Raw genomic sequence first — 16,297 nt, 5'->3', positions numbered from 1 at the left:
ACACAGGCTTCAGATCTTACTGCACCGATAACCAGGAGCTGTCTTTCTTTACATCTGAAGTTGAGCTGTCTGCTACAGGCTGACTAGTCTAATGGTGTGGAGGAAATATGGTGAAATCTATTTTCTGGTCTAATATGAAATCATTGTAAATATAAAGTGTTCTGAACGGAGTTCCTAGTTACCAGCATCTTGAGGGGCTTGTTGAATTTAAAATTCTCTATTAGAAAGCCACTTGATGCTAGGATGTTGTTTTATTCTTTACAAGCAGCAGAAGTCTTTCTTTGAGCTAGATTCTACTCTCAGCTTGAGTTTCCAGCATTGGAACTTCAATTTCATTTTTGTTATTTATTAATTGGAGCATGTTGTGTCAACTCAGAGTAAATGCCTGTATCTTCCAGTTACTGGATTTCAGTGGCAGTTTTACTGCTGGAAGGTGAGTATCTGTGGGATGTGCACATAGCAGCCTGCATGAGAGTTCCATGGCCCTGCTGAAAGATGGTAATACCCCTTAACCTAATAGAGGTGCTGTCTGATCTGTAAAGCAGTTTTCACCTCTCACAGAAGACCAAAGATGCACTGGCTTCTTCACTTCAGGCAGTGCAAGTGCCTGGTTTGCAGACCCAGCCAGTCCACACAGTCACTGGATTCTGCAAAGGAGATTCAGGCTTTACATGCAGTTATTTTTTGGCCATGCAGCATGTGTATCCGTCTTCCTGACTGCTTACTCCTGCTCTCTCCATTGAGCCAGCACTAATATTTGTAAGGCTTTGCAGTGAACTGGATCAGAGAAGTGGTCGGATTGAAAAGTATCATGTTTTTAGTGTGTAATCATGGCCACAAAGATCAGTCATGGCTCTGCAAATTCCATTGAGCTTCACTCAACCTAGACATGTTAAGTGAGCTGTTTGACGTTAGGTGAGATGAATTACTTCTCTTATTTCTGTTTGCTGAAATTTAATTTCTGCTTTGTAGTTTTTTTCTCTATTAGTAACTGCATCTGTTGTGCGAAAGTGAGAGGGTATGATATTTGAAATAAATACTTTTATTATCTCCTGAATAGTTTTGTTGCTGTCCTGTTAATAGTTATTTCTTAAACAGTAATCTTGGCAAAACAAACAATTTTTAAAACTATTTAGTGTATAATAAATGTGTTTAATAAGTGAAAGAAAGCATTGGAGGAAATTGTGGAGATATATAATCTTGAAGGTCTAGAAAGCAGCTGAATAGTTTAAAGCAGGAAGGTCACATTTAAAAGGAGGGTGAGTGGCCCTGTTCAGAGACATCAACCTGTAATATACACTAGCCAATGTCATTTAAAATCCAGTGGGACAGAAAATCTGGGGACCAAAGAAACGCAGCTTCTGAGCTCAGTAAGTTCTCCTTGAGTTTGGCTGAGTAATAGAAAACAAAAAAAACATTCCTATGTTTTTTGTACCACTTTGTCATGGCTTAACCTCAGGAGGCAACCAAGCCCCACTTGCTCACTCACCTGCCATGGGGCTGGGAAGAGAGCTGGAATCAAGGTTGCATAGAATTTTTCCTTACGTGACTTTTAAGATCCTAACTTTATAGCTTTGCTATCAATTTTCAAAATTAGGGTATGTGAATTTTGACTTCTTTTAAAAGCAAGGAGATTTACAAGTTGCATATGGTATGTTGGAGTATGGCTGAGTAAAGGGAAGAAAGATGAAGTTTTTTTAGGTGGGTGTCTTGGTTTGAAAGACAGGTGTTTGCTAAGGAAGGCAGAAGCCTCCCTTGGAATGGTAGATGCGACCCCCCTTCACTCCGAGTTACTATAATTTTGAAATCAAGGGGCTTTTAGGCAAAGATATGGGAAATAGGAATAACAGTTCTTTACTATTATATATCTATATGTGTATAACAAGCCAAACAAACAACAATAACTATGGCAGTAACAGCAAACAATCACAAACCCAGTCCCAGCCTTCTCGGCCGTCGGGCCCTTTCCCCTCGGGTGCAGTTCCGCTCGCAGCCGGCAGGGATCGCTGGTGGTTCCCGGTGAGCAGGGCAGGTGCGATGGTTCCCCCGCGGCTGCAGGGGGTGCTCCGGAGCGAGCTCGGGGAGCATGCGGCAATGGTGCCCTGGGATCCTGGGAAGGGATGGAACAAAGGCTTCACAAACCCCCTGGGCAGCCGATCCCAGTGTCCGGCTGGACTCTCAGGAGCAGTAGGCTGGAATGGCAGGCTGGAACAGCAGGGATGAACACAAATCCCAGGGGGCAGACGAGATGTAGCCAAACTGCGGAGCTGCGGTGGGAACCCCTGGAGGTGAGGTCTGGGCAGGCAGGGCGAGCACGGCTACAACGTAGCGAAGGCTCAAGGCAATGGCAGGGGCAGGGCAGCCATGGCCCAGCTCCCAACAGGGCAGCCGTGGAAGGCAGGCTTGGGATCCCAGGGTTTCTCTGGCAGAAGGAAAATCAGCTGAAGAAGCAGCCTCCCTCTCCATCCAAACGCCGGGAACTGACTGCCCACACACCCAGGTGAAACAAAAGAGTAACCAGATGCACCCCTCCCCTAATGGCTAGCTCTTTTGTTTTTCTTAAGTACCCAGCCATTTGTCCCCCTAGCAACACTTATGAGGAAAATTCTTTTAACAGAAAAAAAACCCAGGAGAACTCCTAAAACCCCAACATTATCTACCCCGAATTTTTCCTATACTAACATGTTACAAGAAACTTAACTTTTTTAACCATATAAATACATGCATCACCCGAATTATATATATGCAGATACTGATAAAAGTACAGAGCCATGGGTAGTTCACCCTAAAACAAGGTCCCCTTGAAGTATGCATCGGGTCTCTCCATCCTTTTGCATCACCCACCAAGTGCAACCTGGTCCCTGAGCAAAGACAACCCCACGGATGGGTTTGTCTTTGCTCAAGGCAGACTTTACCCAAACGGTTTTTCCAAGCATACCTCTCACGTGCACCACTGGAACCTTATCACCATCTGTTGTTTGCAGGGGTTCGGATTGGGCAGGGCCTGCTCGGTTGGTGGAGCCTCGGGTGTTAACTAACCAGGTGGCTCTTGCTAAATGCACCTCCCAGTTTTTGAAAGTCCCCCCACCCAGTGCCTTCAAGGTGGTTTTAAGCAGTCCATTACACCGCTCAACCTTCCCAGCTGCTGGTGCATGGTAAGGGATGTGGTACACCCACTCAGTGCCATGTTCTCTGGCCCAGGTGTTTATAAGGCTGTTCTTGAAATGAGTCCCATTGTCAGACTCGATTCTCTCAGGGGTACCATGCCTCCAAAGGACTTGCTTTTCCAGGCCCAGGATGGTGTTCCGGGCAGTAGCATGAGGCACAGGGTAGGTCTCCAGCCAGCCAGTGGTGGCTTCTACCATTGTGAGCACGTAGTGCTTGCCTTGGTGGGTTTGAGGCAGTGTGATGTAATCAATCTGCCAGGCCTCCCCATACTTGTATTTGGACCACCGCCCACCATACCACAGGGGCTTCACCCGCTTGGCCTGCTTGATCGCAGCGCATGTCTCACAATCATGGATAACCTGGGAGATACTGTCCATAGTTAGATCTACCCCTCGATCTCGTGCCTACTTATAGGTGGCATCTCTGCCCTGATGGCCTGAGGCATCATGGGCCCATCGTGCTAGGAACAACTCTCCTCTATGTTGCCAGTCCATGTCTATCTGGGACACCTCTATTTTCGCAGCCTGATCTACCTGTTTGTTGTTACGATGTTCTTCGTTAGCCCGGCTCTTGGTGACATGAGCATCTACATGACAGACCTTCACGGATAGCTTCTCTACCCGAGTGGCAATGTCTTTCCACTCCTCAGCAGCCCAGATTGGTTTTCCTCTGTGCTGCCAGTTTGCCTTCTTCCACCTTTCTAGCCAACCCCACAGAGCATTGGCTCCCATCCATGAATCAGTGTAGAGGTAGAGCTTTGGCCACTTCTCTCTTTCAGTTATGTCCAGAGCTAATTGGACGGCTTTGAGTTCGGCAAATTGGCTCAATCCACCTTCTCCTTCAGTAGCCTGTGCAACTTGTCGTGTGGGGCTCCATACAGCGGCTTTCCATTTCCGGCTAGCGCCTACAATTCGGCAGGAACCATCAGTGAAGAGGGCATATTGTCTTTCACTCTCTGGTAGCTCGTTACATGGTGGGGCTTCTTCGGCACGTGTCACCTGCTCCTCTTCTTCTTCAGAAGATAACCCAAAAGTCTCACCTTCCGGCCAGTTCATAATTATTTCCAAGATCCCAGGGCGACTTGGGTTTCCAATTTGGGCGCGCTGCATGATGAGGGCAATCTATTTGCTCTAAGTAACATTGGTGGCGTGATGCTTGGAAGGAACCTTTCCTTTGAATATCCACCCCAGCACCGGTAGTCGGGGTGCCAGGAGGAGTTGTGCCTCTGTGCTGATTACTTCTGAGGCAGCTTGGACTCCTTCATAAGCTGCCAAGATTTCTTTCTTTGTGGGAGTGTAGTTGGCTTCAGACCCTCTGTAGCTTCGGCTCCAGAATCCCAGTGGTTGGCCCCAAGTCTCACCAGGCACCTTCTGCCAGAGGCTCCAGGACAGACCATTGTTCCCGGCTGCAGAGTAGAGCACGTTCTTCACCTCTGGTCCTGTCCTGACTGGGCCAAGGGCTACGGCGTGAGCGATTTCCTGCTTGGTCTGGGTGAAGGCTTGCTGCTGTTCAGGGCCCCAGTGGAAATCGTTCTTCTTGCGGGTAACCACGTAGAGGGCTCACAAGCTGGCTGTACTCGGGAATGTGCATTCTCCAGAAACCTATGGCACCTAGGAAAGCTTGTGTTTCCTTCTTGCTGGTCGGTGGAGACATCGCTGTGATCTTATTGATGATCTCAGTGGGAATCTGACGTCATCTGTCTTGCCACTTTACTCCCAGGAACTGGATTTCTTGGGCAAGTCCCTTGACTTTGCTCTTCTTGATGGCGAAACCAGCTTCCAGGAGAATCTGGATGATCTTTTCTCCTTTCCTGAATACCTCCGATGCTGTGTTCCCCCACACAATGATGTCATCAATGTACTGCAGGTGTTCTGGGGCCTCACCCTCTTCCAGTGCAGCCTGGATCAGTCCATGGCAGATGGTGGGACTGTGCTTCCACCCCTGAGGCAGTCGGTTCCAGGTGTACTGCACGCCCCTCCAGGTGAAGGCAAACTGAGGCCTGCACTCTGCTGCCAGAGGAATGGAGAAAAATGCATTAGCAATGTCAATAGTGACATACTACTTTGCTGCTTTGGACTCCAGCTCGTACTGGAGCTCCAACATGTCCGGCACAGCAGCACTCAGTGGTGGAGTCACTTCATTCAAGGCACGATAGTCCACAGTCAATCTCCATTCCTCGTCAGACTTGCGCACAGGCCAGATGGGGCTGTTGAAGGGTGAGTGGGTCTTGCTGACCACCCCTTGGCTCTCCAGCTCACGGATCATCTTGTGGATGGGGATCACAGCATCTCGATTTGATGCTGCTGGCAGTGCACTGTCGAGGTGGCAATTGGCACTCGTTGCTCTTCCACTTTCAGGAGCCCAACTGCAGAAGGATTCTCTGATAGTCCAGGCAGGATGTTCAATTGCCTAATGCCCTCTGCCTCCTCAGCAGCAATCCCAAATGCCCACCTGAGTCCTTTCGGGTCTTTGTAATAGCCATTCCAGAGGAAGTCTAAGCCCAGAATACATGGGGCCTCTGGGCCGGTCACAATCAGATGTTTTTGCCACTCCTTCCCAGTCAGGCTCACCTCAGCTTCCAAAAGGGTCAACTGCTGTGATCCCCTGGTCACCCCAGGGATGGATACAGGTTCTGCCCCCACATGTCCCGATGGCATTAAAGTACACTGTGCCCCAGTATCAACCAATGCATCATATTTTTGTGGCTCTGATGTGCCAGGCCATCGAATCCACACTGTCCAGAAAACGCGGTTCTCCCATGCCTCTCCCTGGCTAGAGGCAGGGCCCCTCTAGCCCTGGTTATCATTCTTTCCCTGGGTGTACATGCTCGAGGTACCTTCAAGGGGATCTGACATATCATCCTCCCTTCTGTAATACCTGGCAGCTCAGTCACGGGAGGCCAAGGCTACTTTCACCTTAGCGGAACCCCCTCGGTTAGTGCCTCCCTCCTTGAGTTCACGCACCCGCGTTGCCATGACAGAGGTGGGTTTCCCATCCCACCTTCTCATGTCTTCCCCATGCTCACACAGGAAAAAGCACAGCTCAGCTCGTGGGGTGCACCCTCTCTCTCTAGCAGGGGGACGACGGGCTCTGACTTGGGGGCCTGTGACTCGCACTGGTGCCACACTGACCTTCCTCATCTCCTCCCTCATCTCCTCCCTCATTTCCATCTTCATCTCCTTCATCTCCTCTTTGAGGTCCTGGACCACAGCAGAGACATGAGCTTTCAGCAGGCCATTGACCATGCTGTCATAATTCCTGAGCCTGTTGGCGACAGAGCCCACTGTTTCTCGGTTATTGTCAGCATCAATCGTGGCAATGAAGATGGTGTATTGCGATGGCCCTAGCCTTGCCAGGTTCCACATCATCTGTCCTGTGCACCTGACCTTATCGGGGTCATTACCGTGCTGTCCATCCCTCCCAAAGAGTACCTCTAATACTGCCACCTCTCTTAGCTGTTGGATCCCTTCCTCAAGTGTCTTCCACTGCATTCTATGATGGCACTCCTGCATTCTTTCTTTGTGAATGAACCTTTCTCTCACATTAAGAGCCGCTCCCAGAGAGAAAGGGGCCCTGGCTCCCTCACAAATATCTGGTCCACACCTGGGTCCTGGGTCAACGATCCCAGATATCTTGCCTCACCACTATCCAGTTGCACACCTGTGCCCATAAGGTCCCAAACCCGAAGCAGCCAGGTTGTATAAGGCTCACGCCCCCTTCGCACAATGTCTTTTTGCATACCACGGAGACTGTCGTACGACAGGGACTCAGTGATGATTTCCGGCTCTGGCTCTCCTGCTGGTTGTGAGGGCCCTGGTTCCCCATCATCATTAACTGGTCGTACTGATTTGGTCTTATACTTCCTCCTTTGCACAGGGGCGACTGCTGCTGGCTGGGGTTGTCCTTGTGGTTCAGCTGAAACCTGGACAGTTGTAACATCCATGGGTTCCACTGCTGCATCATCGGACTCACCCTCTTCTGGGCAGGGAGAGGGTTTTTCACTAGCTGAGGAGGTGTATTCTCTTAGCACTTGGTATATCTCCTGGCGCATCTCTTGCATCCCCTTCACCAGTATCCCCACCCAGTTTGGGTAGTCCATTTCTGAGGTGGGCTGTTGGGCAGTATCAGGCTGTGGGGCAGGGTCAGGCTGTGGGGCAGGGTCTCTAGTGTCTGGGGCTGTGTCAGACTCTGGGGCTGGATCAGGGTCTGGGTAGGATCTCTAGTGTTTGGGGCCATGTCACGTTCTGGGGCAGGATCAGGCTCTGGGGTAGGATCTCTAGTCTCTGGGGCCGATGTCTGGGTAGTTATCCAAACCAATCTCAACTTATCCCTGAGTGCTAAATAGAGTAGGCCTACCAGCACCAGTTGGTTAGTACCAGAGGAAATCTAAACCCTTGGAAAGTTGGTGGGGTGGGCCCAAGAACTGGTTGAGGGGTTGGGAGAAAACTTCCCCTGGTGTCATTTCCTCACAGAAGGTACCATTTTTAACATAACCCCAGAAATACGCGCTCAGTGTGTGATAGCCGTTTATCCACGTGCCCACATTCCGGAGGAAGTTACAAGCCCATGAATTCTTCACCTTCTTGACCCACAGTGCAAGCTGGATAACAGCAATGGTGGCCTTAGTCAGAGGACCCATGTTTAGGTAAGGAGCTGCAAAGGGGAAGTATATAGCCATGACCACCTGCCACCCAAACCAGGGTAAACTAGACCACACAGTGCTGCCTAACAAGGTTCCTATATTCAGCACACAAAATTAAGTTATTCAGGAACTGTTATTCCTTTTTCATCCCTTTCTCTTAATGCCCTCAGGCCTCACATTGGGCGCCAAGATCTGTCTTGGTTTGAAAGACAGGTGTCTGCTAAGGAAGGCAGAAGCCTCCCTTGGAATGGTAGATGCGACCCCCCTTCACTCCGAGTTATTATAATTTTGAAATCAAGGGGCTTTCAGGCAAAGATGTGGGAAATAGGAATAACAGTTCTTTACTATTATATATATAACCAGTCAAACAAACAACAATAACTATGGCAGTAACAGCAAACAATCACAAACCCAGTCCCAGCCTTCTCGGCTGTCAGGCCCTTTCCCCTCGGGTGCAGTTCCGCTCGCAGCCGGCAGGGGCGCTGGCGGCTCCCGGTGAGCAGGGCAGGTGCGATGGTTCCCCCGCGGCTGCAGGGGGCGCTCCGGAGCGAGCTCGGGGAGCACACGGCACTGGTGCCCTGGGATCCGGGGAAGGGATGGAACAAAGGCTTCACAAACCCCTGGGCAGCCGATCCCGGTGTCTGGCCGGACTCTCAGGAGCAGCAGGCTGGAACAGCAGGGATGAACACAAATCCCAGGTGGCAGACGAGATGTAGCCAAACTGCAGAGCTGTGGTGGGAACCCCCTGGAGGTCTGGGCAGGCAGGGCGAGCACGGCTACAACGTAGCGAAGGCTCAAAGCAACAGCGGGGGCAGGGCAGCCATGGCCCAGCTCCCAGCGGGGCAGGGAAGGCGGGCTTGGGATCCCAGGGTTTCTCTGGCAGAAGGAAAAGCAGCCGAAGAAGCAGCCTCCCTCTCCATCCAAACACCGGGAACTGACTGCCCACACACCCAGGTGAAACAAAAGAGTAGCCAGATGCACCCCTCCCCTAATGGCTAGATCTTTTGTTTTTCTTAAGTATCCAGCCATTTGTCCCCCTAGCAGCACGTATGGAGAAAATTCCTTTAACAGAAAAAAATCCAGAACTCCTAAAACCCAACAGTGGGTTTTTTTGGAGAGGAGGTGTGCAACTGGCAGTCTTGATGAAGGAGTGGCTTACGAAAATTTTTCATCACGTGCATAGAAATTGTTCTCTCTCTTAAGTTCTTAATGCTTTTAAAAATTTAGAATAGTGCTAGTATGTAAGGTTACAAACTATGAAAACTGAATCAATTGTCACGTGATAGAGGAGAAAATAAGCATCCTTTCCCAGGCACAGTCTGGGTGTCACACTTTAGGTACCAAATCTTATTTCGTGTTCTTTTTTGTATTGAATCAGGATATTGGAACTATTCTGCAGCTTACATACTCAAGGCTCTTCCTATCCACTGAAGTATTCTAAAACTTCAATCACGAGTTTTACATGTGCTGTTTTCAGCCCCAGCATTCTCAAAATGACCTAGAGGTAATGATTGTTTCAACTTTAACCCTGGTATTTGCAAGCAAGCCCTTTACACAATCAATTTGTTTATGCAGTAAGTTCAGACTTTGTTACTGCTTCCCAGAGACCTTTGCATCTCAGAAACCTGTTTCCTTACAGGGATTATCCCTGGTGTGGCAAGTATTAAATGTGGAAGGGCTGGAGGTTTAGTATCCCTCCATTCCTTTCCAAAAATGGAGCAAATAGCTGATAGCTGCATGTTGAAGTATTTTTCTTTAATAATCTGACTGATTTCTTTGGGACCGGTTTCAGGTTTATAGGTAAGTTACTCAGTGGGTATTCACAGTGAGATGGTAGGAAAGGACTCCTTGTGAAAAAGAGACATATTTCAGAGGTAACAGGATGTGAGAGAGTAAAACCTGTTTAACCTTAAAACCATAATTACATGAAATTGTGTCCTTATTTTTCTGTGTTCTATTCTCCTGTTTTCAGTTTGTGTGTGTTGGTACTTAAGGGTAGGAAAGGGCTTATGGAGACTAAAGTATTGTATGGGAAACTGAGAAAATCCTCTGCAAATGTCTTTGTGGCACAGAATTTTTGTAAATACTTAGAAGACACAGGTCTTTGAGTAGAATCATGCTGCAGCTACTACATCCACTGTTGTAACAGTGTACAGGGCTTTTTGTAAAGCAAAATACTCTCTGTGAATATTAAATGATCTTCATACTCATTACCCTTTTTATTTTAGAAGCCTTTTTTCATTCAAGCAAGGATCAATAGATATTATGTGAAACCTGCCAATGAAAGCATATGCACGTGAAACATGCATGCATAAACATGCACAGAACACAGAGAAGCCAGAAGGCAGTTTACTGCATAAATAATAGCCATGTTACTTAAAGATTTTCTGTGCTTATAAAAAAAATTAATTATGAGTATTGTGAATGTTAGTATATTTTGACAGTCTTCAGAAATTGTTGTGTTGTCTCCATGCTTGCTGAAGTACCAGTTAATCATTGACAAGAACTCTAATGATTAAGCAGCTGTAATTTACTTGTAGTGTTTGAAAGTACAAAAGGGTATGTAATTTAATAGTTAAAACAAGAAGCACTCTGTTTATGTTTCACTAGCTATTAGGTTGTTTTTACAGAAATTTAGCTAAAAAAAGCTGCTGAATTTTACATATGGATTGTAAATGTGGAAAAGTGTGGTGCGATTTGGGCCATACCAGGCAGCTGTTGCCACGTTCAGAGGTCAGCTCACAAGCCTTTCCTTTGCTTTCCTGTCAGATAATGCCTATTTTGGTTGAAGGTAGACTTCAGTGTTCACTTAATCTTTGAAAAATACTTGTGCTGGATGAAGAAGTGATACTTGGAGAGATGTATATGATTCTGTAGGGAACACTGGGTACAAGAAGCCCAGTGCCTACTGGAGCCTCCCCAGGATAGCTCTGCTGAGTGTCTCCAGAGGAAATAAAACGCTTCTGTGCTGTGAACAACTGGTTTAACCCAGGAGAAGTTCATGGAGAGCAACTGGAGGAGCGGTGCCAATCATACGCTCTGCCATTCCTCTCTTCTTTTTCCTGATGGCTCCTTAGGGAGACAAATTTGATAGTCTCCTTCGGATTCCTGGAGGTTTCTTTATACTTTTCCCCCCATCACAAAATAGATACATCGCAGGGATAGGAATTTGTTTTCACAGGTACATAAAAGGGATTTCTCATTTCTGAGTTTGAGTATGTTCTGGTTATGTCAGGGACGTGGACAGGTAACTAAGAGCAAACAGCACAATTAGTTCCAGGTGTTACTGGGCTTATCCATGCTGCATGTCTAGCTCTCACCCACCAGCACAGTCGATACAGAACGTACCTGTTGTCTGAAACTGGTGTTGGAAATCATGCATCAATTCCCATACTTAGTGCAGCAAGCAAGAATATGTAGGAGACCACCTGATGTAGAAATTCTTTTTCTTTTTTAGTTAAAACTATCCTGTTCCAAAGAAATTGGGCAAATAGATCTGTGCCAATGGCCTTTGTAGAATGAGATGGCAAGTTAGTAATAGTGACAGCATCTCATTTATTTTTCCTACTCGAGTGAGTAGCATATTGATGTTTATTATAAGTTTAGTTGGGAAGTGGATAATGCCTTCTGTAGAAACACTTATCTAAGCAATGGAGAGAAAACAACAATCTGCAGGTTGACCTTGTCATAACTTTCACTCATCTTGAAGTCTTTTTGGGAGTTTTCCTCACCCTGTGCTTTTGGTGATTCATGTTGCATAAAGCTTCCAGAGCAACAGAATGTTGTATAATATTTCACCTTTGGATTAGAAATCCTGTATTCAGTGTGCTGCAGCTGGTTCAAATCTTTTTTTTTAAATATCTGATTTTTAAAAGAATTATTCTTTATTCCAGTAAAAAGAAGTTTAAGTGACTGCTCTACTTGATCAAAATGGTGGACACTGAAAACCAGCTCTATCCCCTTACTCCCTTGGAGGAGGAGGATATAGACAGCCCTTTATCTGGAGAGTTCCTACAGGATATGGAGAACATTCAAGACCTGTCCCAGTCTCTAGGTGATGATAGTTCTGGAGCTTTAAGTTTAACAGAATTCCAATCACTGGGAAATGGCCCAGGATCTGATGGCTCAGTTATAACAGGTAAGAGAGTTTGGTTTAACATAAAACTTTCTTTTATAAGTAGAAGGTAGAAATGAAAAACTTCTTTAATGCAATATTTATTGTTTATTATGAAGTCACACTAGAAATATATAAGCTGATTATGGCATGGTTTTAAACTACTTAAGGCTAAATGTAATACATTAAATAAATGTCACTGAAGAATGACTGTAACATAAAGTTACATAGGCTTTAGTCAGAGGCTTTGTTTGGGAGATCAGAATGGGAATCATTGCAGTGGTGTGGGACACTGGTGATCTCAGTAATGTTTTCCTGTTGAATCTGGGTGTCTGCAAGTCTTTTAGCAGTAGAGCTGTTTGAAGTAGTTTACTATTAACCTATTAACCTTTTGTTGGTTTGCATTATGTTTTGTCTTGGGGGTTCTTACTTTAAATCAATTCCCAGCCTGTGATCCCTATTTCACCTTGGAATAATAGAACTGGAGGCAGTTGAAATGAACAGTGTGGGTTTTGAAGGAAATGGGGAGAGCTGCCTCCTGGCACTATTGACCATAGGAATGTTTCTAGAACTATGACTTGTTCCCTTTTGGTTGCAGACCTTCTCATCAAAGAGCTGCCTTGTACAGGAGAGGTTATGACGTGTTTTATGTGCATATTTGTTTATAACGTGGCCCTTCAGAGGCAGGAGGTTTTACAATTATTTGAGTGTAGGTGTGTACAAGGCCTACAATAATTTAGATCAGCTTCTACTGTCACCTGCTCGTGGAGTATTCAGTGCTCATTGCAAAACATACTGGTTTTGTGGTTAGAAAACATGCAAAGTGTAAACTTAAAAGGCTCAAATTCCATAAGGCAAGTAAACTGAAATCACACTTTCAAAAAATCCTGGGGTTTAGGCTGTTCTTGATGACTTTGATGCCTGTGGGCTTGGCAGCGCTGGCAATGCAGACTCTGAGTTCTGTGCCAAGGTTTTTTCCAACATAATACTTGCTGACCTACATTCATGAGTGTTTCTTAATCTGTCTGTTAAAATAACACACCCATTAATTTGCTGAAGTCTTGTGGTGCAAGTTGGAAGATGGAAGATAAAAGAAATTCTGGCCTCAGAAAATGTTTTCCTCAAACAAGGTAGAAATATTAATTGAAATAATTAAGGTTGGAACGTGTTAGTTTTGTAATGTGTTCATCAGCTGGTGGCACATCTAGCGAGTTTACTTCATTGTACAATTCAGAAATGCTTTGCCCATTATAAAAAACCCACAAAATATCTGAGCTAGACTATTGTAGAAGCAGGCATTTGTGTTACCTTCCTTTTAACGCCTGTTCAGCCCTTCTACTGATGTGCAGGACTTGTCCATCTGCTTTTCAGGCCTCAGTTTAGATTGTCATTTAAAATTATGAGTAGCTTTTCAAAGGTATGGGGTCCTTACGGGTATCTGAAGTGAATCTGTGTGAGGTAGGAATGTGTCTCTTGTGGTACTGCAACAAGAGATCCCCTGCTCATCCCTGCAGCACAAGAGATGGAGAGCCAAGATGAGCTGTTCACGGCCTTTCTGCAAAGAACATTGGTGTGGTGTGTATTTATTGGGTCTATTGTCACACATCTAGTTCTTGTTGCCAGAGTCACTTCAGTAAGGCCTTTTCCGTCTTCACATCCTATGTCTCATCAAAATTAGCAAGGTACACCCTATATTTTGTGTGTGTTTGCACTGGAAATGTGAATTATTTTTCAAAGACTTATGTTCTAATTGTTAGTTCACTTAATGACTATTAACTCAGATTATTTTTTAGAATAAAATTTTTTGTGTGGTTTTAGTATAGAAATTGTATCAATCTTGATAATTTAGTATTTATGAAGTGTTTCTTTTTTTTTCAGACACCCTTTCACCAGCATCCAGTCCTTCATCCATTAATTTTGCCACAGCTCCAGGTAGCATAGATGAATCACCCAGTGGAACATTAAACATTGAATGTAGAATTTGTGGGGATAAAGCCTCAGGCTACCATTACGGAGTACATGCTTGTGAAGGTTGTAAGGTACAGTCATAATTTTCTTCTTAAGAACCTAAATCATGTTGCTTTATTTATGGTGTAATATATGAAGATAAACATTTGGTACATAAATGTTTAATTACTATAGTTCTAGCCATTACAATTATTTAAATAATAAACCTATCTGTGGTCTTTTTTCTGAAGTAAGTCGTCCTTATATACCATAACTCAGTACCAGACCTTCATCAAGCAGGAGCAATTCACAATGATAATTTTAATGCTGCTTTTCTGGATGTTGTTAGTGAAATACTAAAGCAACACACTAAACTGTGACTAAAAAAAAAAAAAATCAAAGCCTTCTTGCTCCACTAGTGTTTTATTTGTGTTGGGAGTATGGCTGGGAGGAATATGCCACATTGCTGTTATAACAGTAACAAATCCCGAATTTCTCACCTCCACCACGTGCTGCCTGAATCCCTTAGTATTGTACCTCTGGTAGTTTTGGGCCAGGGTATGTCTCTGGAGCAAATTACTCTTATCAGTAATGCCTAATTTTTGGGATGATATGACCCATGAAGTATAAGATTCTTTTCTTTTCCCTCGAATGTTTTAGATTTCCATCTTTTTTCTGTATTAGAAGGTAACAGGAGAGAAATAATGGTCTTTGAGTACATTTGTCTTCCATGCACCATGTCAGTATGATCATATGAATGTAAATCCTATGGAACAATGCAGAATACCTATTAGAGATGGGGAACCAGTTCCTAGCCAGGTGTGTCCCACAGCCTAAATGACATGTTGCTCTGTGATGTGACACAAAATGTTGCAATGGCTCTGGGTTTGCTGACCGTGTGGTTGGGCAGTGTGTGACCAACCTTGCATTGCAGACTGGAGACATCGTGGAAAGAGCAGTTGAGGTAGAGGCTGTTCTGCAATGTTCAGCATTGTGTCCTTGGCTCTCTGCCCACCCTGCTGTGTTCTCATACCCCTCACATCTGCTGGATGAAGGAAGGATGGGTTAATTCTGCATGTGTGATTTACACTGGATGAAAGATGAGGGGTACTTCTAACAGAGGTGCTGAGGGAATGCGTACCAAAGCAATATATGATTGCTTTGCTTCATCCTTAAGCACAAGTCTGCTCAGGTTCTTTAGGTTCTTGCTTCTCTTCCAAGAAAGAGGGTTGAGAGCTATTTCCTCCTTTTGTGTTCTCCATTCTATGCATGCCCTCGGACACATCAATGGATGGATTTGTACTTCTGGACAGGTTATACTTTGTGTATTGTTCTGCTAGTGACATCAATAAACAGTAAAAGAAAAGAAAAATTACCTGTATGATTGAAGCTTAGTAGTCAACATTCATTAACATTACATATTATTTTTTTCCAACTTTTTGTAGGGCTTTTTTAGAAGAACAATTCGTTTAAAACTCATCTATGATAAATGTGATCGCAACTGCAAAATTCAGAAAAAAAATCGTAATAAGTGCCAATACTGTCGTTTCCAAAAGTGCCTTTCAGTTGGAATGTCACATAATGGTAGGTAAGAGTGCCCTTAATTTGTTTGTTCCTACCCAGAGTCTGCTGCTGGAGGCAGGCACTTGGATAGCGTTTTTACTCATACGCATGAATTGAACCTCAGGTTTTTTACAGAATAGATCGCTGCATGAGACACCAGTTTCCCTGATGGATTCATGTGGTTGATACAGAGCTGCCAGATGTGCTGTTAGGAGCTTTACACAGTTGTGCTATGTGTCAGTTTGTCCATATTAATGTTCATTTATTTGCTTTATTCACCCCAGAACTTTGGCACCAGTACTCCCATTGAAACAGATTTCAATACTGGAGGAATTCTGATCAAGGGTTTTGTAGAGGAGTAGGAGGAGAACAACCGCTTCATTGTGAGGGGGAGTGACGCAGGATAGAAATCTGTAGGAAAGCAGCCTTCATTATTTTTCAGGTTACAGTGCAACAGCTCTTGGGCAGAGGGTTCAGAAAGTGGGGAGGGAGGGCAAAGGTCTGTGCTGACTGTGCAACAGGAATCTGGTAGGTTGTTTGTTAAACAGAATGGTAAAAATTCAGAGCATTTAGAGATCCAGTTTAAAAGTTAAATTGTTGTTTGTGCTATTTGATTTAAGATAAGGGTGGCAAGCTTGTGGCTTACAGACCAATTTCAACCCACGAGGCAGTTCTCTGTGCAGGACTTGGCTTGCTGAGCAACATGGGTGAAGAGGGAGAGGCCAAGCCATGAGAAAGCACATCTCACTTGGCCAGATGACAGTAGTTTGCTTTCCCTGCTTGGCTCTGATATTGTCCAGGCTGAACTTGGGGGCCGGTGCAATGTGAAAGTAGGTAAAAATGCTGGGCTAGGTGAAAAGCTG

The 16,297-nt window shown here is 45.2% G+C and overlaps 1 protein-coding gene across 5 annotated transcripts in view; it reads left to right on the top strand.

Moving 5' to 3' along the window:
* The window catches only part of PPARA (peroxisome proliferator activated receptor alpha), a 41,097-nt gene that overhangs the window by 12,262 nt on the left and 12,538 nt on the right, over positions 1-16,297 (top strand). For 2 of the 5 annotated variants that reach the window (XM_069003444.1, XM_069003443.1), the window contains 3 exons: positions 11,704-11,948; positions 13,803-13,963; positions 15,317-15,455. In XM_069003444.1, the coding sequence (XP_068859545.1) occupies positions 11,741-11,948; positions 13,803-13,963; positions 15,317-15,455 (508 nt within the window). In that variant the 5' untranslated portion in view covers positions 11,704-11,740. Of the gene's footprint in view, positions 1-9,188; positions 9,315-9,434; positions 9,611-11,703; positions 11,949-13,802; positions 13,964-15,316; positions 15,460-16,297 lie in introns of those variants that run through there. The other 3 variants (XM_069003445.1, XM_069003446.1, XM_069003447.1) reach the window with 3 other exon arrangements.

The sequence above is a fragment of the Aphelocoma coerulescens genome, chromosome 1A, assembly GCF_041296385.1.
Source record: "Aphelocoma coerulescens isolate FSJ_1873_10779 chromosome 1A, UR_Acoe_1.0, whole genome shotgun sequence".
Classification (NCBI taxonomy): Eukaryota; Metazoa; Chordata; class Aves; order Passeriformes; family Corvidae; genus Aphelocoma; species Aphelocoma coerulescens.
This window is presented reverse-complemented; position numbering and strand designations above follow the sequence as displayed.